Below are 26,105 nucleotides of genomic sequence, written 5' to 3'. Positions count from 1 at the left end.
AAATAATTTTAGGGCTCATCATGGACTGTGGGCATTTGGCCTAAAAACAAAAATATATGAAGAAAACTGACTTCTATGCTGAATGAAAATACGCAACAACCGGAAGTGACATCGGGGGAAGGAACCAAACAACGGATCGGTGGCATTGCAGGTTTTGGGCTGCGGGTTTTTTGTTTTTTGTCCTTTCTTGCGTGTAGCTTGAAGCATCGCAGTGACAAACGGAATAATAAATTGCCATGCATGGTTTTTGTGGACTTTCTGAACCGGAACTTAAGTGTGAACAACGGAACGTCCAAGCACAGTTTTCCCCGCCGCAGAGCCTGCTGGGTAATATGTTAACGTCGGAAACGCGTTGATTGGAGGTCCCCGCGTGTGGAGGTAAAAAGTAGAAACGTAATAAGACTCGGTAAAGACACATAGGTAAACGATGTTGCACGAGATGCTGAGGTCTTAGACGCTCGTGCAGTGTGTTAGTAATACTACTCAGTGTGTATTGTAGTGCTGTTACAAGTAGTGCTACAACTGCTGAATCTGAAAGTGTTTGCTTCAGGTTAAACTCAGTTTAAGCTTTATACAAAGAAAATGAACAAGACTCGTTTACATTGTTTTGTCTTTAATACATATATTTATAAATGTTCCCAACCAGGAAGTTAATAAAAATATTTATATTTGTTTGTGTGTGTGCGTCCGCGCGCGTTGTTTTCTATCGAAGTGGTTGCCCTGACCACAAGTCGGTCAAAAGAAAGACGCTTATTAATAAATATTTCGGTTTGAACCAAATCACCAGGTTAAAGGCTCATCATGATGTTTGTCGTGACATAATAATGCAACCTTCTCTGTGTCTGTCCACAGACATGTCCGCCTCTCTGGCAGCAAAGAGGGACAAGATCCAGAGAGAGGTGGAGGAACTGGAACGGAGTCTGTCTGTAACCAATGCTGAACTGGAGCTCCTAAGCAGCGGGACAGGTACCCATCTTCTCTCTCTGTCTGTCTTTATCGCGCTCTCTGTTTGCTTGTCTCTAAATAACCTGCTATATCTCTGACTAGATGATGACTGTGATCGTGAAGATGTGGATACCCCAGCGGGACAGGTAGATCTCACAGTAAAACTGTGCATGAATTGAATGAGAGTTCCGACAAAGACACAAAATCTCTCTGTGTGTGTTTTCTTGCATTCAGTCTGCAGCAGGTCTGTTGGCTGAGAGAGAGAAAATCCAGAAAGAGATCCAGAACCTGGAGGAAGTGCTGGGACCACACAGTCCCATCATTGTTTCAGGTACCTCTCTCTGGCTGTCCTGCAGCATGTCTGTGGAGCCTGAATTTATTTATTTATTTTCACATAATCAGAAACTAATGAAAAAGTCACCATGCATTTTATCTGCTAAAATATAATTTACATCAAAAATGAGGAAGGAACCTTAAAGGAACCACACTGGGAACTCTGGTACTTGTTAGAGAATTTAAAAAGGCAAATAAATGTCTCCTGCTTTCTGTCTGGCAGATGATGATTGCAGCATCAGTGAGGAGGTAAGCGTCCATGTCCTTAAGCTGTCAGTACCTCTGTCAGTAACTGTGAAATAACTTTGTATAATTACACTGATTACAGAGTGACCTTGGCCTGTCACCGTCAGTGGACTCATGTCTTCAGATGAACCTCGTGTACCAGCAGGTGGTCCAAGAGACTCTGGACCAGCTGGAGAAACTACTAACACAAAACCAGAAGGAGCAGGTCACTACTAACACACACACAAATACTCAGTCAGTATTAATGCACACAACAGGTCAAAATACAGACATTAGAAGAGTATTAATACACAACCAGAGACATTAGGAGTGTTAACAGACAATCTCAGACAGCATGTCAGTACTAACACATGACTACAGACAGTAGGTCAGTGCTCATATTAAATGTTTTTGTTTGTTTGTTTGTTTGCTTGTTGTTTTTCTAATGCAGAAGGAGCTGGAAACTCAGCTGTCTGGACAGATCAAAGAGCCTTCCAAACAGCAGCCCACCAACTCCTCCTACCAGCAGCCAATGAAGATGTATCTAGGTCGCTTCCTAAAACCATACTTCAAGGATAAACTGACGGGACTGGTAAGACAAACATGCCCAACAACTGACACAGGGTTACTGTTACTGCAGCTGACCAATTAGGGGCTGTGTTTGTCTGTATGTCTTCAGGGTCCTCCAGCCAATCAGGAGGCGAAGGAAAAGGCGAGCAGGATTGCAGGATATCTCGATGACAAGAAGCTGAAAATAAAACGATGTAAGACAGTACAAACTCCCCCCCCCCCCCCCCCCCCCTTTTTTTTTTTTTTTTTTTTTTACCCAAAGTGAAACAAACCAAATAAATGTATATAAATAAATGAACATGATAGGTGCATTGTGACACTGTTTAGGCCTAAATACTAGCACTAGCATCTACTCATGCTCATGTAACTAAGACTAAAATGCTGATGTTTAGCAGGTGCATAATTTATGTAATCAACCTGATTTCAGTGATGTTTTTGCAGCACAAATATAAATTAAACAGAATCCATAACGATTTGCGAGTGATTTAAACCATACATTAAATTTGAAATGAATACAAAGAGCATCTCAAGTGCTCAAACACGCAAAAACATTTTAAACAAATTATTAAAAGTTGGGACATGGGCATGCAAATGCAATATGCTTTGTTAATATGCTGTATTTTGGACTATTTGTTTTGTTAAAATTGGTGGTTACAGTAGTGGATACTCATATTAAACATGGCCAAAGTTTCAACAAGGTCTGTAATCCTTATGAGCCAGAAAGCGCAGGCAGACTGCTCCACTTCAAGGTAGCTTTTTTTTTTTTTTTTAAAAGAGAGAGCTGTAACCTGTGAACATAGAAACTTTTCTATCCTAGAGGCAGTCAAAAGAAAGGTATCTTAATGGGACTAGAGTTAAAACTGCTTGTTTTATTCTAATGAACTGAAGTCCCACTGAAGTTGCTGCACTGATAATAAATAAATAAATAAATAAATAAATAAGGATTATTTTCAACTGTCAGTCAAGAAAATTAGAGCCCAAAAACAACATTGAAGGGATATGAGCATAATAGGTCCTGTATAAGTTCAGACCATTTACCATTTTATCACCAAGTGGTGTTTGTCCCTTCAACATCTCTGATATCTGTGTCTTAGGGGAGAGCTGGCAGAAGACTCTCTTGATCCATGCAGTGTCTAGGGAGAGTCTGAGGAGACTCATCCAGCCCAAACTCTCAAAGTAACATCACGTGCTCTCATCTTTGTTTTTAATTATTATTGATATATATATATTTTTTTTTTACTTTACATTTTGTCTGCCTTGTTTTTGTGTCTGTGTTTGTGTGTTTCTCTTTCAGGGTGGACTACCTGAGTCAGAAGTTGCTCTCCGTAGAGGAGGCAGACAGGCAGCTAATCAGAGAGCAGATAGACAGTTTGGAGAGAGAAATCAACTTGCTCAGGTTAGCTGGATATCAATTTTGGACTTCAGTGTTCTTGCAGGGCCAGATGTGTCCATATTTATACCAGAAATGGGAATTGTCACATTATCAGGTAACATCGGAGAGCTCTAGAAGTCCAACAAACAGTTTACGGTCTATGTTGGCACAGCTGACAAATACCCTTAACTTAAAGATCATCTGAGAAGCTTCTTCAGCTCTGAGCTGAAGCCAGTGATTTACCAGAATGTTTTAGCTTGGTTCAGGTTTAGTTTAGTATAGTAAGAAACAAGTATTTAGAATAATGCTAGGCAGTTAACTTTTCTATTAGCCACTGCTACAAATATTGCTATCAATAGCTTTTTATTGTAACAGTCTAGTATGTTCAGCAGTTTAAAATGTAACGTGTATCTCATTCTCTGTTCTGAATGGTCAGACAGAAGAAGGAAGAGGAGCTGATTGGTGATCGATTTGAAGAATATGACTGGCAGAAAATATCCAACATTGATGTAAGTTTTGAAAAGTAATTAGTGAATCCGATGACGAATGCAAAAGTGACGGAGTGTTGAGGTGATCACTTCTTTTACCATCGTCCCCAGTTTGAAGAGACGAGGGATGCAGGGGACATCCGCTGTTTCTGGCAGAACTTCCTCCACCCGTCCATTAATAAGACTCGGTGGAGCCAGGAGGAGGTGCAGCAACTGAAGGAGATCAGCAGGAAACACGAAGAGAGACACTGGGAGATCATCGCTCAAGAGCTGGGGGTGAGCAGGAGGGAGCACTGTCTTTTTGTCTGAAATGTGTGTCTATTTTTGATCTCTCTCTCTCTCCCCTCCCCTCCCTCCCAGACTGGAAGAACAGCTTTCATGTGTCTTCAGATGTTCCAGCGTTTTGTCTCGGGATCATTAAAACGTGGCAGCTGGACTCCAGCTGAAGATGATTTGCTGAGAGAGCTGGTGGACAAGATGAGGATCGGGAACTTCATCCCATACACACAGAGTAATCACATCACACTGTTACATCAGTCCGCCTGTCTCTCTGTCATTAATGAGGTGCATGTGCTTGTTTTACATGCCAACACTCTGAAACCTCTTCTGTTCCCAGTGAGTTACTTCATGGAGGGTCGTGACCCTGCACAGTTGATCTACAGGTGGAACCAAGTTTTAGACCCGAGCCTGAAGAGAGGGCCATGGACCAAGCAGGAGGATAAGGTACACAGAGGACTAAGTGGATACACCATAGCAGAGCCACATCAGTGTACAATCAGTAGTGTAAATAGTTCAGAGAGGAAGTACTTGTTTGTGTTCCTGTGATGAGATTCTGCTGCATAAGGTCCCAGTTTGGAACCTACTATGAGTGTTTTTTATATTTGCATATATATATTTGATACATATGATAACATCTAGTTACTGACCGGTCTTTGTCTGTCAGCTTCTGCTACAAGCTGTGGCTCGTCACGGAGAGAAGAACTGGTGGAAGATCAGGTTGGAGGTTCCCGGACGCACTGATGGAGGCTGCAGAGACAGGTAACACTTGACTGGAAGAACAGAACTGAGTTTGTCTGATAATCTGGGTCCTAGTTAAGATGTGTGTGGGGTTGCTTGCAGGTATTATGACTGTCTGAAGGCGGGGACAAAAAGAGGCCCATTCGACAGGAAGGAGAGAGAGCTGCTAGTGGAGCTGGTGGAGAAACATGGAGTCGGTGGGTCACAAACATGCCACAGAGCAGCATATTAAAAGCATGTTGCTGCAGCAGCTTTCACAAAAACACAAAAAATCTGAAATCACAAGCCCAAAATCTTTCCTGCAGCATCTTTTCTGTTTTGACTTATTAACCAAGGAACAGTTTTGACAACAGAATGAGAACATAAATCATTTTCATCAGAATATAAACATTACTGACAGTAGATTTTTATAAAGATTTTATAAACGTATACATCCATCCATCGGTCCGTCTTCTTCCGCTTATCCTGAGCCGGGTCACGGCAGCAGCCTAAGCAGAGAAGGCCAGGCCTCCCTCTCCCCGGCCACCTCCTCCAGCTTGTCTGGGGGAACATCAAGGCGTTCCAAGGCCAGCCGAGAGTTATAACCTTTCCAGCATGCCCTGGTTCTGCCCCAGGGCCTCCTCAATGGGACATGCGTGGAACACCTCACCCAGGAGGCATCCTTATCAGATGCCCGAACCACCTCAACTAGCTCCTTTTGATGTGGAGGAGCAGCAGCTCTACTCTGAGCCCATCCTGGGTGGCTGAACTCCTCACCCTATAAACTTATACAGTACTGTACAAAAGTCGTTAGCAACCCCTTATATTTTAATAGGAAAATGGAAAGTCAGTACAGCAATAAATGGAAATATAGTATACAAGGCCAAAACAGAGTTTGTACACTTTGTAATTGGCCTTTGACCATCTTTATTCTTCAACACAGCCTAAAGTCTCTTTTTTCAGTGTTCTTCAGCTGTAGTTCTCCAGGCTCTTTGAAGAACATCCAGAGCTGTTCTATATTTCTACCCTTTGCTCGGTTCTCTGTGAAGATGATCCCACACTGCTTCAATAATGTTAATCTAGGGAGGCTAATCCATGACTGCCCCTGTTCCACACCACTGACTGAAATACCATGGTGGAGTCTCCAGTGTGGTTTATAGATGACATGTCTGTGAAGGTTCAGTCATCCAGGTCATCGTAGACTAAGGAGCTTGGAAAGAAAAGTGTCTGGACTTCTTTGAGTTGCTTGAAGACGTTTCACCTCTCATCCGAGAAGCTTCTTCAGTTCTAAGGATCAATTGGTGGGGAGTCCCAGATTTAAACCTAGTGGGAGTTTTCCCCCCCATAGATGACTGTAAACACTCACTGTTGTACCGCTCACTTGACCTTCCACACAGTGATAAATAAATATGTTTCCACTCTTTGTTTTTCTTTTTTTTTTCTTTTTTTTCTTCAGTGCCCTTCTTGTGTAATTTGGCATACCTCAGCCTTTTCTCCCCATTTCCCTTATTTAAGAACGGCCCTTTCATAGCAGCGTTCTTCTTTCTTTAGCTGCAGCATACAGCAGCCTCCTCCGTCACAACAACCCACTCCGTATCCTTCTTCACTACATCCATGGATGTTTTGTGGTCTTTCTCTTTTCCTCCTGCCTGGCAGCTCCACATTTAACATACTTTAGTGTGGTCTGATACCATGAATCTTTAGCTAAATCTTCATCTGCACAGCCATTTTTTTTTTTTATTAATATCCAATGAAAAATAAAACTCTGCACTAAACATTTAAGCAGCTGCAGTGACACACTCTGCTGTCAAGTGTTTGTGTGTTTGAACTCGTGTGTGTGTGTGTGTGTGTGTGTGTGTGTGTGTGTGTGTGTGTGTGTGTGTGTGTGTGTGTGTTTTTTTTTTTGTTTTTTTTTTCTTTCAGGTCACTGGGCAAAGATCGCAGCTGAGATTCCCAACCGTATCGATGCTCAGTGTATGAGGACATGGAGGCAAATGGCCAAAGCTGCAGATGAGGTACATGACCTGTTGTCTTGAAGGGAGGGAAATGTTGGTGTTGTGAGAGGATTAACATAGCATTACCTGATTACAGTGGGGCAAAAAAGTATTTAGTCAGCCACCGATTGTGCAAGTTCCCCCACCTAAAATGATGACAGAGGTCAGTATTTTGCACCAGAGGTACACTTCAACTGTGAGAGACAGAATGTGAAAAAAAAATCCATGAATTCACATGGTAGGATTTGTAAAGAATTTATACGTAAATCAGGGTGGAAAATAAGTATTTGGTCAATAACAAAAATACAACTCAATACTTTGTAACATAACCTTTGTTGGCAATAACAGAGGTCAAACGTTTACTATAGGTCTTTACCAGGTTTGCACACACAGTAGCTGGTATTTTGGCCCATTCCTCCATGCAGATCTTCTCGAGAGCAGTGATGTTTTGGGGCTGTCGCCGAGCAACACGGACTTTCAACTCCCGCCACAGATTTTCTATGGGGTTGAGGTCTGGAGACTGGCTAGGCCACTCCAGGACTTTCAAATGCTTCTTACGGAGCCACTCCTTTGTTGCCCGGGCGGTGTGCTTTGGATCATTGTCATGTTGGAAGACCCGGCCTCGTTTCATCTTCAAAGTTCTCACTGATGGAAGGGAAGGAGGTTTTGGCTCAAAATCTCACGATACATGGCCCCATTCATTCTGTCCTTAACACGGATCAGTCGTCCTGTCCCCTTGGCAGAAAAACAGCCCCATAGCATGATGTTTCCACCCCCATGCTTCACAGTAGGTATGGTGTTCTTGGGATGCAACTCAGTATTCTTCTTCCTCCAAACACGATAAGTTGAGTTTATACCAAAAAGTTCTACTTTGGTTTCATCTGACCACATGACATTCTCCCAATCCTCTGCTGTATCATCCATGTGCTCTCTGGCAAACTTCAGACGGGCCTGGACATGCACTGGCTTCAGCAGCGGAACACGTCTGGCACTGCGGGATTTGATTCCCTGCCGTTGTAGTGTGTTACTGATGGTGACCTTTGTTACTTTGGTCCCAGCTCTCTGCAGGTCATTCACCAGGTCCCCCCGTGTGGTTCTGGGATCTTTGCTCACCGTTCTCATGATCATTTTGACCCCACGGGATGAGATCTTGCGTGGAGCCCCAGATCGAGGGAGATTATCAGTGGTCTTGTATGTCTTCCATTTTCTGATGATTGCTCCCACAGTTGGTTTTTTCACACCAAGCTGCTTGCCTATTGTAGATTCACTCTTCCCAGTCTGGTGCAGGTCTACAATACTTTTCCTGGTGTCCTTCGAAAGCTCTTTGGTCTTGGCCATGGCGGAGTTTGGAGTTTGACTGTTTGAGGCTGTGGACAGGTGTCTTTTATACAGATGATGAGTTCAAACAGGTGCCATTCATACAGGTAACGAGTGGGGGACAGAAAAGCTTCTTACAGAAGACGTTACAGGTCTGTGAGAGCCAGAGATTTTCCTTGTTTGAGGTGACCAAATACTTATTTTCCACCCTAATTTACGAATAAATTCTTTACAAATCCTACCATGTGGATGCATGGATTTTTTTTTTCACATTCTGTCTCTCACAGTTAAAGTGTACCTCTGGTGCAAATTACTGACCTCTGTCATCATTTTAAGTGGGGGAACTTGCACAATCGGTGGCTGACTAAATACTTTTTTGCACCCCTGTACCTGTGTCTGTAATTCAGCTGGTGGTTCGGAAAAATTCGGACTTCTGGGATCTGGTCTGTAAACGAGATGAAACCAAAATAATCAAAGAATAGTTATAATATTAGGAAACATACCAAATGGTACTTTCATTACACTCCTTATGTTCATTTATTCATTTACTTTATTTAATGCCAGCTTAACCACTGGCAGAAGATAGAATTACAATATCAGCTACATAAATGAGCAATATTCACAAAAAATGTGACAACTGCTTAACTACTTAGGAACCATGGAAACTGAAACAATGACTCTTTTTAACTCTCTGAAAACAGAAATTAGGGTGTGCTAGAAAACCACAGAGGAAACGTGGGGGAGATGAGGAGAAGAAGAAGAAGGCTGCTAAAACCAACAACAACATCAGGAGACGCCTCAAGGCAATAAAAGAAGAAGTGATTAGTGAGGAGGAGGAGGAGGAGGAAGAGATGGCGATAGAATATATGGACAGTGATGATGAGAAGAAAAAGATGAAAAAGACAGAGGTACCAGAAGTGGAGAAACTAGTGGAAGTGCAAGAGGAGCAGAAGGAGGAGGAATTGGAGGAAGAATATACGTTCCCACCCATGCAGGAATGGATTCCAGTTGAAAGAGCCCAACCATTTACTTCCTTGAACTTTCGTCCAGTGGTGTTGGCTTCCTCCAACGAGTCTCACAATGACAAGTTAGTGCGATCAACCATTTTGGGGAAGTCTGGACGCTCTGTAATCATCGGCCCACCTCCCAGGGAGCTGCGATGGGAAGAACGCCACGACAGCGGCGCCATGATGATGGTGTCACCTGACCAGCTCCGAGCCCACTTGCACAATCAAGCACGGAGGTTTTACAGTAGGTCTAAATGTAAGACAAAAACTTCCCAAACCAGCAGGCCACTCTTTATGAAAGGAATGACTGGCCAGGGGGTAGACCTCATGCTTCAGGCTGCAGTGACACCATGGATTGGCAACCTGCTGATCCCAGCCAGCACCAAAAGAATGGCAGAAGATGTCCTGAGGGAGCGAGCAGAGAAGAAAGAGCTTTCTTCAACATCTGTCTTCACGTTGTTCCTCAAAGTCATGAATGTGGATGTCATGGGTTGTAAGGAGATGATAGAGCGGAGGCAAAGCGGGGTGACGTTAATAACTCCACCTTCCAATCCTCCTCCTGGCAAATTTAAAAATCCAAATACTGTGGCAGGAATACTTCAGCGAATGCATTTGGGCATGCAGGAGCCATCTCCGGCAGACAGGTGGTGCAGACAAACTCCTCCTCCTCAGCTGCACCCATCAATTGTTACTCAGGTGCCTCCTAACATCCGGACTCAAGTTGCTCCTTTGTCATTTCCCCAGCCTGCCTCAATTCCTCATTCTGACTCACAGCTGAATGCTGCTTTCTCTCGAGCTCAACACACATCTCGGCATGCAGAGGTCACTATTTCTCCATTTGCTCTTCCTGCTGCTTGTCAGAGGCAGACTACCACTCCAGTTTTTGTGGTCTCAACGCTCCAGAATGTCTCCTCTAGCTGTAACCAACAGGCTGTACCTTTGACCCAAAGCCTCACAGCCTCATTGCCCCCATTCCTTAATCAGCCTATTAGCCCCTCACAAACTGCTGTCCTCTCCCCTCCTGCCTGTTCCCGCCAACTTTGCCTTTCCCCCTCCACCCTAAATCTACCCAGAAAAAAGCAAACAGAGAATCACGGGAGTCAGAATGGGGTTGTACATGCAGGTGTGGAGGGAGAAGTTAGTATGAGCAAGGACAGAAAGAAGACGAATCTCAGTCAGAAGGCCAGAGCTCCACGCCAAGTCACTAAAGCAAAGGTAACATTTTCAGATTTCTCGCAATAAATGATTATACAGAAGTCACTATTTTTGCTTGTTTTCTAGTTGCTTTTATTACAAAAAATATTGTATTATTTATCTTTTAGACTGGGAGTATAACAATTAAAATGCTGCTTTCACTCATGCTCGATTTGTTCTACTTGCAAAGAGACTTAGAAACCATTATCGAGTGAGAAAAGTGTGCTGCAGGGGGGAAAAGGCCTTTATTGAGCCCAGTGGATTTTTTTTAAACTTATGTAATCTAATCATCTAGCCTTTACGAGTCCACCATAACCATGCAAACTTTCCCACACTATTAAGTATACCATTGCACTGCCTGCTATTGTTTGAACTTTTCAGTATTCTGAAAAAAATCCCAGAATTACCTAGAAATTATCGTTTAATATAATTTCAGTCATTGTCATGCATACGTTTCCAAAATATGAAACGACTCGTTCAGTTCAATGTTATTTGTATAGAATAGAATGGAATTCAACTTTATTGTCATTGCACATGTCACAGGTACAAGGCAGCGAAATTCAAGTCAGCTCTTCAGCAACTTCTACATACAGCTTATTTTCCCCTGGCATAATTCTTGAGTTTCTGCTGAAATTCTTCACCATTTTCTTCTTTGTTGCCAGAAGTTTAGCACACAGCATACCCACTCGGGACACGTCATGGTCTCACGATTTCCATTCTCATCAGAATGCCATATAGATCTTGCTGGCTCATCTCTGTCTTTGTTTTGTTTTGTTTAGGCTAAAGTAAAAAAGACGGCAAAGTCTGCTCCATTAAAGATGGCCAGTCCTCCCATCGAGCTGCTACCTCAGACTGTTCACTCCTCCCAAACCACACCTCCTACAGCTCATCCAGTTGATGTTATCCCTTCTTCATTAGTCACATCCCTTCGTCTCACACCGAATGACTCTTCAACTTCTGATAACCTGTCCTTCCCATCACGCCAGTCTGCCACGCCTTCCCACTCTGACGGAGCCATGTCTTCAACTCTAAACTTTAGTTTAGTCCCACTCCCCTCCAGTGTGACCAGCCAACATGCTGTTTCCTCCACTTCATGCCCAAACTCCAGCGACCACAACTACACATTTTTAACACCTAGCCCCACTGAGCATGGGTCTGACTTGAGTCAGCCTTGTCCTGTCCCAAAGCAGCCAGACAACAATGTTCCAGATGGCCAGGCCAGAGGAAAGAAAAGACAGAGGCAAGCAGCAGAAAAGCAGGAAGTGATGAGAAACGAGGACGACCAGTGTGTAGGCAGGACAAGTACAGGTGTGGACGGAAAGCGAATTCGAAAGCCGACTCATAAAGCCAAAGCTCTGCAGGAAGATGCTCAGGCCAAGGTAAGATTACTAGATTCTGTTCTTCATTCCTCATTTAGTCACATAATTACAACAACAATAGCAAAGCATGTACAGGTAGTGTAATCACCTAGTTGACTTTAAACGAGAGTTTCTTAGGTCTCCTTAAAAATCAAAATACCAAACAGCTGCCATCCAAACAGCTGCAAAAGATTTGAAGTTGACGAAAGCAGGAGACCGATGCTGCAGGTCATTAGCTGGTAGTTTTTATTAGCTGGTATCTGTCACCTCTTCAGCCTGTCTCCTCTGTGGTCTGTGTTTGCAGGCTGAAGCCAAGAAGAAAAAATCTTCTACCTCATCTCCTCGGCAGAAGCGTTCTCGCGGTGCTTGCTCTAAAGAGAAAGCGAGCACACAGACTCCAGTTGCTGCTCCGGTGCCCAGGTTGCATTTATGTCCGGGTCAGTCGATGTGGTTCATGACTCCTACAGGCCTGGTCCAGCTTTCGCAAGCCCCGTCCCAGGGCCTGGAGATGGCGGCAATAAACACTGTCCCTCCTTCCCCAGGGAGTAGTTTAAACCAACACACAGCCACATCACCTGTCCAGCTCGCCACCAGAGGCCTGCGGCCAATTGCACCTAAACTGTCCTCTGGGCCTGTACCGATAACCCTTCCAAATCAACCTCACCCACTTCCTGAGCCACCCATTTGTAACCCAAGGCCTCTCGCCCCACCCTCAGTGCAGCCATCTGACCTAGACCATGGTCTCTACTCCCTCCCTTTTTGTCCCCCGCGGTCTTCCACTAACTTCTCACCGTTGGGCACAGTCAGAGTGGATGCCCCACAGTCCAGGCCACTGAGGAAGGAGGTGCTGGAGATCGACCCCTCTCTTATATTCGTGGAATCCCCAGCAGCCATAAATGACTGGTTAAGTGGGTCAGGAGGGGTGGTAGTACCAGGATTGAGCTTGTCCCTGCCCTACCTTCCACCCTTTGTCAGCAATCTGAGCATGCTCAGTAGATTGCTTTGTGCCAAGAAGTCCCTAACCAGGTCGTCCCTGCAGCTGGTGCGTGAGGGCAACAAATCCAGATGGCCCCAGACCAATTCCAAGCCTGACAGCAGCACAAAGAACGGCTCCAATGACCCTCCGCCTCAACCTCCACCAGACCTGCCGGACTCCACCTCAGACATCACACCCGCCGAGAAACACCCAGGTAACACACCATATGACCCGACAGCAGGTGGTGTCTCCTATGCTCTAAATTCTGTTGATAAAATATTAAGTGCTGGATGTTTAATAATTGGCAGTTTCCTCCAGAGACTTCAGGTTGTTCTGTTTGTTTGTGTCTCCCTGCAGCTTCCCCCGCAGCCACCCCTGTCAGCTCTGACCACCTGGAGCAGCAGGAGAAGAATGAGGAGGAAGAGGAGGAGGAGCTGGTGGCAGCAGTGCGTCAGCTGGTAGCTGAGCGTTTCTCAAATAATCCTGCCTACCAGTTGCTGAAGGCACGCTTTCTGTCTTGTTTTACTCTCCCCGCACTCCTGGCTACCATGCCACCAGTCCCAAAGGTTGAAGCCTGCCAGACCAATCAGGAAGAGGAGAAGGAAGAGGAGGTGGAGGAGGAAGGAGAAGAAGAAGTGGAGCTAAGGAAACTCAAAGAAATGGCAAAACTGAGGAGAGCTGAGGTGAGTTGCGTAGGTTATTCAGGTAGTTTCAACTTCTGTTTATATCACAGTAACACTGACTCTGGCAGCATTCAACTTACTGTGGGCACATATACGGTCATTTGGGAAACAAATTGTTAGCCCCAAATGCCACAAATTCGAGTTCTTCTCTGTAAGGTTTCTATACTTTTATCACATGATAGCAGAAATAGCCAGTTTCTTTATGTAGAAATCTGTCTAAATCTAAAGCAGGGATTTCAAACAAATTTTACATAGTGGGCCATATATAGCCCACTTTGCTTTTAGGTGGGCCGGACCAGTGAAACTAATTTGGTATTGTGTGGATAATAATTGGGCAGCACGGTGGCACGGTGGTTAGCACTGTTGCCTCACAGCAAGAAGGTCCTGAGTTCAATTCCACCATCAGGCCGGGGTCTTTCTGTGTGGAGTTTGCATGTTCTCCCCGTGTTTGCGTGGGTTCTCTCCGGGTACTCCGGCTTCCTCCCACCGTCCAAAGACATGCAGCTTGTGGGGATAGGTTAATTGGATAATCCAAATTGCCACTAGGTGTGAATGTGCGAGTGAATGTGAGTGTGAATGGTTGTCTGTCCCTGTGTGTTAGCCCTGCGACAGACTGGCGACCTGTCCAGGGAGTACCCCGCCTCTCGCCCTATGACAGCTGGGATAGGCTCCAGCGCCCCCCGCTTTATCAATAGGAAAAGCTGTAAAACTCCTCCCAACATCCCTGATCTAAAGGGGAAAAACAAAGAAAAGGATGGAAAAAGAACCTCATTAGTTTCAGTGTGGAAGTTGATGAAAGGACACAAGCTAAAGCAGCAGTGATGCTGTCATTTTGGCTGTATTTGCATGTAAAATGATCACTGAGTGAGAAAGTGCCCTCTGTGCCTCACAGAATAGAGGGAAGTTAGTGTGACTCACATTTGAGTATATTTTTCCTTGCGTGTCTGAGACAGAGAGGTGAAATAAGAAAGTGAATGTCATGCTGGCCACGTAATCCAGGCTGCGATAGCTCAAGTGTATTTAAAATAGGACCATGATAAAAACAAATCTGTGACTATATAGTACTAACAAAATGAACCAAAAAATGTAATTAATAGCAGTAATGGTTATTTTAGGAGTCACATAGTTGTAATTCTGCTGTTCATTAACTCTGGATTTCTGTAGAAAACACTGAAAATACAACAGCTGAGCAAAAATAATTCAATGTGGGTAACCCTGCAGTGACTCACGCAGTCGTGAAGTCTGATCACATCAAAATCCTGTGGTTCAGTAATCAGAACAGAGGCACAAACACACTGAGAAATTTTTGTTTTTGTCCACAGAAATCACTGCAGCTGCTGTGTGACAGCTCTGGAGCTTCAGCCAGTCACTTTTCAGGGATCACAGATGTCACCAGACCCACGTCGGACCAGACCTGACCAGACGAGCAGAAACTAAAGAAAACAGAAAAGGCACTTTCTGGGGAAAATGTGTTCATCTATACATTCAGGTCACATGTTCAGTTCCTCAGGTGAAAATGACTTTAGTATGTAATCGTTTATACATCTGTTTTTATATCTATGAAAACACTTTCCTGGGCGACTTCACAAACAGATACAATGTTCTGTTTTATTAGGTGCATTCAGGGACCCTCAAAATGCAACTTTTGAGTGCAGTGATGATGTTTGGAGGAGTTGGTTTTCTAAGAATGGGAAGCTTAGTTCTTACAGACTGAAGTGAGACTGATGTCTTTATAAAGGATGACTGTGGTCGGCAGGGAGTAAAAGGAACTGAGTGTTAGTGTTGAATATGTGTAGCAACTTAAGAATGAGTTCAAAACTCACTAAATTGCACTAAAAAATGTTTTTTTTGGTTTTGTTTTTTTGCTGCTGCTGCTGCTGAAATTTTTCAGCTTCTGTACACAAATGTTGTTTTATTTTCGAATAAAAAGGTTTGTTTGGAATGAAAAAGCATCTGTGTGTGTGCGTGCCTGTTATTGGAGACAGTGAGGACATGTCTTTTTGCCTCCTGTTTGTGAAATCTGCTGTGACTCTTAGACTTTCATTACTTCTTTTACATGTCCTTGTGTTGGTAAAATTTCAAGACTGAGACTGCTGCTGTGGCACAACTTCCTGTTTCAGTCAGATGATGCTTCCTGTTGGCTGGGAGTGATTCCCCTTCAGACTTCTCTAATCCTTCACTTCTTCCTCTTTTGCATATTTAACACTATAGAGAACTAAAGCTTCTGTCCATCTGTAATCTTTTTTTGTCATGTGGTTTAGGATTTGGACACACAATTTTATATGCACACTCGTAAGCTAACATTAAAACCACCCATTTAATATCATATAGGTCCCCCCCATGTCTCCAAAAGAGCTTTGACCCATGCCCAGAGAAGGGCTCAATAGTGTGTTCCTCCAGCCTCTGCTCAGTTTGGGGGGGCTTTGGGAGACCGCAGATGTTGAGGGGGGCCACATTATCATAGAGAATAGTGATTGGTCTGCAGCAATGTTTGGGTGGGTGGTAGATGTCAAGACTCGGGTTTTCACAACAGAAAACTAAATTATTACAAGGAGGGGGGAAAAGGCAAATTAAAAAATGATTATTAATGTTCACTGACTTTATTGAAAAAAGCACTTGTTGCTATCTAACATTCACACTCTGATCAACACATCAGGGCTAACTCGGGGTTCAGCCCAAGGATACTTTGGCATACAGATTGGAGCTGCCAGAAAATGAACTGCTAACCTACTTATAGACTATTTGTTTAAAAGAGTGCAGAAACAAGTCCGCTATGTACAAATGTAAGAGGTGAACTGCCAGAGGTTAAAAAAAAAGTAAGGTTACCCCAAAAAAATGTATTTTTAAGAATTAACAATGGAAGAGAGACCGAGACAGACCATCATAACACGTCTAAAAATGTAGGTCTGTCCTACAGAAAACTTGCAAAGAAAGTGTATGCCACAGGTGGCCAATTTGAGTCAAAAGTTTAGAATACATTTTGGCCTATAAATTAATTCCATGATTTCTTTTTTCACTCTAATTGCATATTTGTATTATGCTTTCATTTCAGAGTGCAATGAGACATTAAACAGCATAATTTTTAATAACAAACTGGAAAAATTGGGATTTTCTAAAACTTTTGACCGGTGGTGTGTATATAACAAAAGTAATGATTTTAAACAGCATTTTTTATTTTATTTTTTAAACAAATAGCAATTAAGATATTTTGATAAGATACATTACTATATTTAAAAAGTTGGGAAATTTGGGATTAATTAAAAAAGATCAATGCTCATTATCTTGCATGGTGGTCAGATAGTGTGCACTGTCACTTCACAACAAGAAGCTCTGAAGATCTTGGCCCTTTCTCCGTGTACCTGCGTGCACATTGCTTCCTCTCTCAGCTTCCTCCCACATTATAAGAATTTGGATCCATTTAGTCAAACAGTGGTAAAGTGCTGAATAATTGTCTAATCAAATCCATTCATGTCGAAGTGAGGCAAAACAGGTCATTTGCACGCATGCAGGAAGCTTTACTTTACTTCTCCACATTGCACTTACACATCCACTCTTGTGGTAACCTTATCAGCCAAATCCTACTTTAACCACTCATGACAGGTAAAGTAAGTCAATAAATTTTAAAAGGTTGATAGAGTGTAACTCAATAAGAGAAAAGTCACTCAAAAGAAAAGAGCTCAGTTTTTGTTTTTGTTTTTTAAAAAGTAAATTTAATGGAGCTTACTAAGTAAAAGTATTGTTTTTTTAATCTAATGAAATGGTTTTATAAACTTAAATAGAATAATATAATAAAAAAGTGTCTTAAATTATAGAATAAAAGTAGACACAGTGACCATGAGATGATGTTAAAGTTGGAAAGCATTGTGAGCATTACTGATGTTATAAAGTATTACCCAAGCAGAATGTGGACAGTCAGCTTGATCAGAAAGCTCAGTGCTAAACAGCTGTGACCTGATTGGTGTATTCAGATGAGCTGGAATCAGTCAGCTCAGAGTCAGTTAAATGAGGCGGAGACTGACAGTAAAACAAGAAGTGACCTCAACGATGTGTTCAGAAAATCAGAGGCAGATAGAGAGAAGCGGGTGTGTGGGACCAGTGTAACCAGCGTACTCAGTGTAGTCCTCAGTGTGCACAGTGGTGTGTTGTGTAGTGTGTAACGGCACGATGGATGGAGTGAGTGAGGATGACCTCTGTTGGCTCCAGCTGGATGACTTCAGGATGCTGCTCATCAAAACTATTGATCCTTCAAGAATCACCCCCTACCTCCGCCAGTGTCAGGTATGCTCTTGCTCCTGCCTCTTGTTCTTGCTACTCTCCTCTCTGCTCCTGTGGTTGTTGCTCCTCTTCCTTCCTTTCAGGTGGTGATAGGTTCATGTGTGGTCTACCTTATCAGGTAATCAGTGCTGAGGATGAAGAGCAGCTCTTCAATGACCCGGCGCTCGTCATCAGGAGGCGTAAAGTTGGTACGTTGGGTTTTTTTGTTTTTTTTAAACATACCAGATTGAAGCCAGTACAAACCTTTCAGTTAGTCCAGAAAGGCCTCCACGTGAACCTCCTGATCCACAAGGAGGAAAAAAACACAAAAAAACACAGCAATGTTTAATTAATTCATCTGAAATCTGGGTTCATGTAACTGCTGGGGAGAAGTAAATACTTGAAAAATTTAGCTGAAAGCACACATCTTCACTGTTCATCCTTTATACTGTCTATGAGTAAGATGAGTCTTTAAAACACATTCATAAATTACAAACGTCTCCTGGCGGAGAGGTCTAATTCAGTGACTTCCCATCAGCCTAGCTTACTTCTATCAGTAAAGCTGTATGAGACAAGATCAGAAATGTCTTAGAAACAAGACAAAGAGAGTTCTCACTCAGTGGCTGCTGCGTGTGGTCAGAATGGTCTAAAATACTAGGAAGTTGTAACAGTGTGGTTCCTCTACACCTTGGCAGGGTGTTGTTGACGTTAGTTGGCAAACCCACTTCCAGAGTTTTTCTGTTAAAAGAAACTGTAAGCATTTACTTAATCGGTTAGGTCATCATGAACAAAAATTAATTAGAAAAAAACAACCAAAAAGAAAACAACAGAGTGCGCATAACCTCACCAAATATAGATATTCATGGTGACATCTGAGTCACAGAAGTCAGACCATACTCACTTAGATTATGCCCTGTTCATGTTTAAAGAAGTGTTTGGTTGCCGTTGTTGTTCTTATACATGTCAACGTGGCCAAAACGGTCGCACTGACCCTTGGTGTCCCTATATAGATAGCACCATTATATATCAGCGTAATGAGTCTTGCATCCGCTGACCTTTGTTGTAACCTTTAATCTGTAGGGGCCCTACTGGACATTTTGCAGCGAACGGGAGTCAAAGGTTACACAGCTTTCCTGGAGAGTCTGGAACTGGATTATCCTCAACTGTATAGCCGGATCACTGGGAAGGAACCCAACAAGACCTTCAGCATCCTGATTGGTCTGTCTTCCTGACTGTTTGCCTGTTCAGATATTTTCATGTACTGATTATAAATTGATTCTGATCAGCTGTGTATTGCGTGTTCAGACACTGCAGGAGAATCGGGTCTCACTCAGTTCTTGATGTCGGAGCTCAGCCGCCTGCAGAGGGCACTGCAGGATGAGCGGAGGCGCCGCCAGCAGGCCTGCTCTGCTGCCAAGGATCAGGTTGGTTCAGCCACACGGTTACTGAGGAACAGAGCGAGATGGAAATTACACAAAAAACGTAATGTTCAATCGCTGTGTTCTCTCTTGCGCTTGTCTTCAGGAGGTGTGGTCTCGCCAGCAGCAGCTGAAAGACCGTGAGCTGAAAAAGCTGACTGAGCGCGTGCAGAAGGTGCGAGATGAACGGGAGCGGCTGAGTGAGGAGGTCAAGCAGCTCAGAGATCACAACTACAGTCTGATGGCTGACATCAACAGTCTGAACCAGGAGAAGAGCAACGCCCTGCTGGCCAACAGAGATCTGCAGATAGAGGTCAGCTAACGTGTGTCCATCTGACATGCTGCTGACCCGTACAGAGATAGAGCCTGACCTCTGACCTCTATGTGTGTAGGTAGAGCGCCTGAAACACACAGTGATGCGAGCAGAAAACCAGACTCGACTGCTGAGGCGACGAACACTGAGACCACTCCAGGTGGTACTGGATATCTAACACACACCCTTTTACCTTTTATCTGACCCTCACTACAGCTATGTATGAATTATTCAGCTTCGACTGTTGAGTGTTTTTAGTTTGAGCTCATACCTGCAGGTTACATTACATAACTACAGCCACATGAAAGAGGAAGATTTCACATGGCTTTGCAGTCCTGTGAAAAGCTAAGAAAATATCAAAATTCATGACTATACAATGAGAAAAAAAGACTGAATATGAATGCTTGTTTGGAAGGGTTGCCACGAGAAAGCATGGCAGCACAGCTTAGGTTTCCAAGGTTGCATGTGAAGAAACCACAACCACATCCTGTGGATAGAAACAACCAAAGTGGAGATGTTCGGCCGTAGCACACTGAGCAATGTTTGGTGAAGACCAAAACTTTCACATGACTGTTTCTGCTGCTTTGCCTAGAATCTGCTTTTCACTACAATTTTGTTGCACTGGACTTGGTTTTAAAGGCAGTTTTCACAGCTACACTTTAACAAACAATTCAAACACCTTTCATGTGTTATCCCACATGAACTGATTAGTAGTGAAAAGTATTTCGCACACCTCTTATCCCAGACTACACTTCGGTTCTTTTTGCAGAGCTTAAAAACTGTTTAAAGGTTAAAAAACACCACTTAGATTAACGTGTTAACTTGTGTATTTCAGAGCAAGAGTCTAGCTTTGCCCACTGAGACCTTTTTCCACCCGGATAAAGTGGAGGAGCTGAAAGAGGAGAAACAGGAGGAGAAAAAGCAGGAGAAGAAGGAGGAGGCACCAAAGCAGCAGCAGCAGCAGCAGGAGAAGCAGGAGAGCAAAGCTCCTATGATGAACCTCCTCTCCACTGTGTTCAGACTGAGGAGAGAACTCCACAAAACAGAGGAGCAGAGAGCCAGGGTGAGGAGCACCGGTAGTTTCAAACAAGACTATAGCACATGGCTAACAGAATGCAAAGCCGCTCCCTTTAAGCAAATAAATATAATGCATTCAGGGAAATTTAAATTGTAGAATGTATCACATGTAATATTAGCATTTTGGCTGATTCCATTTAGTTTTTTGGGACCCTTAAGTGACCATATTTGGATTAGAGGGTGGAGTGTGGTCATGAGCTGTGGGTAGTGACCGAAAGAACGAGATCGCGAATACAAGTGGCGGAAATGGGCTTCCTCTGAAGGGTGGCTGGCCTCTCCCTTAGAGAGGATGAGAAGTTCGGCCATTCGGGATGGGCTCAGAGTAGACTTGCTGCTCCTCCACATCAAAATGAGCCAGTTGAGGTGGTTCGGGCATTTGACAAGGATGCCCCCTGGGCGCCTCCTGTGCGAGGTTTTCCGAGCATGTCCCACTGGGAGGAGGCCCCAGGGCAGACCCAGGACACGCTGTCGAGATTATATCTCTCAGCTGGCCTGGGAATGCCTTGGTGTTCCCCCGGATAAACTGGAGGATACGTTTCAAGATAAGTGTAATCTCTGAGATGTTCCTTGTGATGAATCATTACTTTTGTCATATTTTCAGCGATATGTGGTTTTAGGTTGAGTTTAGTTAGTAGTGAATGTGCACCATGGTGTTTCTGAGCAGCAGCATTGCTCATGCCACAGTAAAAGGATGTTTTATTGGAGCAAAGAGTAGCAGGAAATCCACATGCATGCTTCTATTTGATGTCAATCCCTCGAGTGTGTCATGTGTCAGCTATCAAGTGCAACTGCTGGAGGCTGTATGTGTGTGTGTATGAATCTCATTCTTGGTTTTGCAAGCCTGAATGCGTTTGTTTTCAGACTTTGGAGGAGAAAGAGGAACTGGAACTGCGCTGTGCTCAGCTGAAAGGAGATGCCAAGATCTACCGTCAACAAAACAAGCAAACCCTGAGACAGCTGGAAGAGGTGATCAGGGAGAGAGAAAAGGTGAGGAGCCTGAGAAGGGATAAGAACGGGAGGTGGGGCAGAATGTTGGTGGGTGTTAACTCTGGTCGGTTCTTCAGGCGCTGTCATCGCAGTCAGAGAAGCATGAGGAGGCACGGGTACTCCTGCAGGAGAAAGACCAGTACAGGGAGCAGGTCAGAAAGCTGACTGAGCAAATAGACAGGCTGGAGCTTCTGCTGCTGAGGTCACAGGGGGAGGAGCTACAGCTGAGGACACGCCTCCGCAGAATCACTTCCAACTCTCATCAGGTGAGGAGCAGCTGGAGGAGCTGGAGGAGGAGGGATTTTATGAAGGTGAAGTATTGAGGTAATAACACCGGCTTCTGTCCTCAGTGTGAAAGGAGTGTGAGCAGCGAGGAAGAGGAGGAGCCTCCAAAGAGCACTGCTAAAGGTCAGTCATGTCATGTGATGAGATGACACGGGGTAATGTGAGGTGATGTCATGTGCAGTGGTTTTGTGTGAACAGGCAGCAGTGAGGAGGTTCGCAGCGGGACTTCGGGGGAGAACGACGAGGCTCAGCGGCAGCAGAATGACTCTTCAGGAGAAATCGTCGAGCCTGGCTTCAAATCCAGTAATACTGTATCATGGGTAATTTCTACGTGCCTTATTCACACTGCTAATTTAACTCATGGTGTTTGGAAGAGACTTCAAAGCCTGTCTGTTCGTCTACAGGAGGAGGAGCAAGCAGAAGTCTGTTTTAGAGGTCGTTCAAACTTTGTTTACCGCAGGTTAGTACTGGCTTTTTAAAACTTTATTTCTATACATCTGTACATGCATACAGTGTGAGTATGACTGTGTTCTTATTTCCAACAGGAAGCGAGCCCTCAGGTCAAAGCTCAACAGTACAGACTATATAGCCTGTAACCTCGACGACAGCAGCGACATCACCGACTCTGACTGATGTGACGCCATGAATGTATTTAACGTTAAATGCATGGCATATTTTTTACCAACCTGCAGCTCAAAGTGCTCCATATGGCAACACCAAAACAACTCTAAGAAGCAGCATTTAAGTTTTACTTCAGACAAATTAAGACAACATATAGCTGTTTATTTTTAACACAAGAATTCCTAATAGGACTTAAAGAAAAGAAATGTAAACTTAATAGCAACAATACATCACAACTGTCAACCTAAAAACTGAAGGCCAGATTTACTGAAGGATGCAAGATTGTGTGATGCTGCATTTGCAAAAGTGCAGAGATGGGAGAGGAAATTCTGCATCTCACTTGTTAACGTCGCTCATTTAAAAACTAGATCCAGCCAGTTTATTTCAGTAATGAGAAATGAACCAAGAGCAGCACAACCTATTGAGTCAAAAGGAGCCGAACTGATGAACCTGATGAGGGTTTTGTGCTGCTGCAGACCGTTAGAAAATCTGGCCCTAAGGGGAGTTGACAGAGGAAGCAGTATGTAGAAATTTTGTAGCAGACGATTGGTCACGAGTAGACGTTCCAGCTTCAAGCTGCTTAGGTACGTCGCTGAGGTATTTACCACCCTTTCATTTGTGAATTAGCAGCATCTTTGGATTCACCGGCAGTCATTTAAAACGCTCAGCTTGAAGTTGAGAAAAGTTTAACTCAGACCCGCCCACTGCGCATCGCCAAAGGTTATTTCATCTTGACATAACTTAATTTCATTGACTTTCTATTATCCCTGGTGGTCATGTCACTTCTAGACACTTTTCTGGATTCCCCTTATAACTATAATATATGTATTAATATTTCACATTAAACGCGGGAAATTTTCCTTTAAAATCATTGACAGAGATCATAATTATGATATAACGAGGTGGGATATTCCACAGTTAAGGCGTATCAAAACAGAAGGTGCTTTCACCTGGTGTAGAAGATGGATGCACCCAATGAGACATCACTTCTAGGTTGGTGAAGCCTTCAACTGAGCATTTTGATGAAAAAAACCCCACAAAAACAAATGCCACGTGCTCATTGGCTGACAACTTGTGATTTTCTTATTGATTTTTACACAACTGGAAGTCTTTTTGCAACCAGAGAAGTCGCCCCCTCCTGGCCATTAGAAATAATTCAGGCACTTTCATGAAGATTTGTCCAACTTTAACATACAGTCTATGGAATGGACACATTTATTGCTTTTCCCATAGTTGACAATTCCACAAGAAATGACTCTTACTGATGCTAAAAACTTTGTTCCTAACAAAATTGTTGTGTCCAAAGTTGAAACCACTGCTACTGGTGACTATGGGAAGGGCAAATGCAGCTTACAGATTCGGTCTGCCATGATTTTCACCAAGTCAGAATTGGCTCTGCACTGGCACTGTTTCTGGTAGCACACTAGTTAAACTAGTGTCTATGATGTATGTAGTTATGTGATCAGTGAAAAGAGCGATGAGAAGATGCGGTATGTTGGGTTGATGCAGAGATGTAAAGTTGTACATCCTATGGTTTCTAGTTATTTTAAATAATCTTTCCAAGTTAAAGCATGAAAGCTTTAACTTTACATGCCATTGCTCTCTGAGATACGATCCCAAAGACAAAAAGAACTCTCCGCCTGCTAAATAAGATTTCAACTCAGGAAAAGCACAGAAAGACCAGACCATGACCAAACAGTGGATCCAAATCTGCTCAGATTTCTAAAAATTGACAGAGCTTTCAGTTTCCAATTGAATCTGAAGTTGGCTTTTTCTTCACCTAGAAGTTAATTTTTTCACTGTAACATTTCATGCTCTGAAATCAGGAAACTTGCAGTGTTTGTCGAAATGATTTGTTTTGTTCAATACAAAAAGTGCTACCTGGAAGCCGGAGAAAATCTCAGATTCCAGACTCTGATACTTCATTTAGACTTTGCTACATATTAATTGAATTGTTATTATAAATAATGAAGCGATGCTTAGTATACAGTATTTACTTTGTATAAGTAGGCTTGACATCAGCGGCTGTGAACCTGGAGGTTGTTGTTTTTGTTCTTGTTTCTTTCACTAGCTTTAGGGAGAGATCCTGGTTTAAAATATGATTTGAAATTGAAACTGGTCTCACTTTACTATTTTGATGAATGTTGCTGGACACCAAAATCATTATGTCTGCAGAATGCAGTTAGCGTGTCTTATCTGCTATGATTGAATACATAATGCAACATAAATGCTATAAAATTATAATTGATATCATTACCATTATTTTAAACACAAATTATTGACATTATAAAACCAATTAAAACTTTACTAATGGCTTTTAAAAATTCTTAATTAAAAATTACAATTAACTTTGAATAATTAGGTACTGAAGGTAAATTAAATAGGTATTATTTATTAACAATGTTTATTTTTCTTTTTTTTTGTCTGAATGTCACTTTCCATGCCATTCAAACACCCCAATAACCCATATTTTTTTATTGATGACTTTTGTTGCAGTGTACATAATCTGATTTTTCTTCTTTACTTCTGTCTATATGTAATTTACAGTGTGGCTTGTCTTTATTATGAACATGATAAAAGTTTCAAATAATGACAGTGATGTGTAGAAGTAATGCCTGCGAGCCAAAGTTCTGGATTATGTTTTCAGCTTCCTTTTTTCTTTTTCTTTTTTTGGCTTCCATCACAAACTGATGTCAGCTTGTCACAAATTTATTTATATAGTAACCTGCAGCAGGTACAGAATGCCTACAAACTACAGACAGTACAGATCATCAGCACAGGCGCTGCTGTTCAGAAGGCCTCCAGAAGCCGTTGAAACAGGGAGGCTCAGTCTTTTTGAGAAGGAAGAACTTAAATAAAATTAAACAAAAAAAAAGGTGATCTTGTAGTGGAAACCCAGAATAAAAACATAGAGCCAAGCATGAGCAGAACAGGCAACCAAAATAATCTGATTTCATTTTTGTGAAGTCTGATTTAAGAACTTTGTTAAAATTCATTTTACTGTGGGATTTAAAGAATTTATAAATTGAGCTTGATGTCATAAAACATTTTTCAAAACTCTCAGTTTCTTGTTATTCCTATTTAATTTCTTAAAAGTTTGATTTTTGTATGAAGTGTTGTGGATGTTAAATTATTAGAATCAGGATATAACTTTTGTTTTGTTTTGCCCAGAAGAACATATTGTATTTTTGTCTTTTTTCAGTATTTAATCAATCAAGAAGATTAATTTTTCTATTTAATTAGCAGCAAATGTTCAATAAAGCACAGTTAATCACTGAGGGAGAGAATATGATCAGCTCTTGCACTGATTTTTCAGTTTTCTTCTATTGCTGATGAATTTTCAGATTTTGACAGGTGATCCAATATTTTCTTCAGAGCTCCTGATCTCTCCTGATAGAGTGAATCTCCTCCACCTCAGGATATCTGACAGTAAGGCTCCTGCTCCGCTTTACAGCTCCTAATTTTAACAGGAGTCTGTATGACTCGCTTCTGGAGCCAGCCTCAAGAGGTCATCGGAGGTGTTTTCTTCACAATTCCATGGAGAGGTGGTGTGGAGGGTCAGAGGATCTTTTGTTTTTCACTCTCTGGTTTTGGAGACCAGCAAAGTTTACTCTCCAGCTTTTTATGTTCACTTTCAGCTACATTTTGGAACAGTAATAACTACAGCATGTAGTATTTCAGCTACAGTAGGT

General features: G+C 42.7%; 2 protein-coding genes across 3 annotated transcripts; both read left to right on the top strand.

Annotated features, from left to right (window-relative positions):
* The first annotated feature begins 92 nt into the window (after positions 1–92).
* snapc4 (small nuclear RNA activating complex, polypeptide 4) lies at positions 93–15,403 on the top strand. 2 transcript variants are annotated; one of them, XM_014409209.3, is made up of 22 exons: positions 93–378; positions 853–966; positions 1,048–1,091; positions 1,180–1,276; positions 1,502–1,527; positions 1,607–1,729; positions 1,955–2,095; positions 2,183–2,267; positions 3,168–3,249; positions 3,368–3,469; positions 3,882–3,954; positions 4,045–4,209; positions 4,294–4,444; positions 4,550–4,656; positions 4,877–4,971; positions 5,053–5,147; positions 6,853–6,944; positions 8,942–10,462; positions 11,221–11,820; positions 12,104–12,989; positions 13,133–13,458; positions 14,781–15,403. In XM_014409209.3, exons 2-22 carry the CDS (start codon positions 855–857, stop codon positions 14,874–14,876), a joined length of 5,019 nt encoding a protein of 1,672 aa, XP_014264695.2. In that variant the 5' UTR covers positions 93–378; positions 853–854; the 3' UTR covers positions 14,877–15,403. The 2 variants fall into 2 exon arrangements, with proteins under 2 accessions (XP_014264695.2, XP_014264697.2); XM_014409211.4 differs by lacking the exon at positions 93–378 and adding an exon at positions 429–550.
* A 2,103-nt stretch (positions 15,404–17,506) lies between these two features.
* On the top strand, positions 17,507–25,479 carry card9 (caspase recruitment domain family, member 9). The gene is made up of 13 exons (XM_004565826.4): positions 17,507–17,736; positions 17,852–17,921; positions 18,793–18,930; positions 19,018–19,136; positions 19,237–19,443; positions 19,523–19,603; positions 20,279–20,506; positions 21,382–21,507; positions 21,585–21,773; positions 21,858–21,915; positions 21,991–22,112; positions 22,197–22,252; positions 22,338–25,479. Exons 1-13 carry the CDS (start codon positions 17,623–17,625, stop codon positions 22,423–22,425), a joined length of 1,596 nt encoding a protein of 531 aa, XP_004565883.1. The 5' UTR covers positions 17,507–17,622; the 3' UTR covers positions 22,426–25,479.
* Positions 25,480–26,105: the final 626 nt, after the last annotated feature.

Source organism: Maylandia zebra, linkage group LG12, assembly GCF_041146795.1.
Source record: "Maylandia zebra isolate NMK-2024a linkage group LG12, Mzebra_GT3a, whole genome shotgun sequence".
NCBI lineage: Eukaryota > Metazoa > Chordata > Actinopteri > Cichliformes > Cichlidae > Maylandia > Maylandia zebra.
This window is presented reverse-complemented; position numbering and strand designations above follow the sequence as displayed.

Bases quoted from the DNA above. Each gene is read 5' to 3' on its own strand.
- snapc4 (XM_014409209.3), top strand. From the start codon at position 855: ATGTCCGCCTCTCTGGCAGCAAAGAGGGACAAGATCCAGAGAGAGGTG. The intron at 3,470-3,881 runs GTTAGCTGGATA...CTGAATGGTCAG, and splicing joins AGAGAAATCAACTTGCTCAG to ACAGAAGAAGGAAGAGGAGC. The intron at 12,990-13,132 runs GTAACACACCAT...GTCTCCCTGCAG, and splicing joins ACCCGCCGAGAAACACCCAG to CTTCCCCCGCAGCCACCCCT.
- card9 (XM_004565826.4), top strand. From the start codon at position 17,623: ATGGATGGAGTGAGTGAGGATGACCTCTGTTGGCTCCAGCTGGATGAC. The intron at 21,508-21,584 runs GTGAGGAGCCTG...TCGGTTCTTCAG, and splicing joins TGATCAGGGAGAGAGAAAAG to GCGCTGTCATCGCAGTCAGA. The intron at 21,916-21,990 runs GTCAGTCATGTC...TTGTGTGAACAG, and splicing joins TCCAAAGAGCACTGCTAAAG to GCAGCAGTGAGGAGGTTCGC.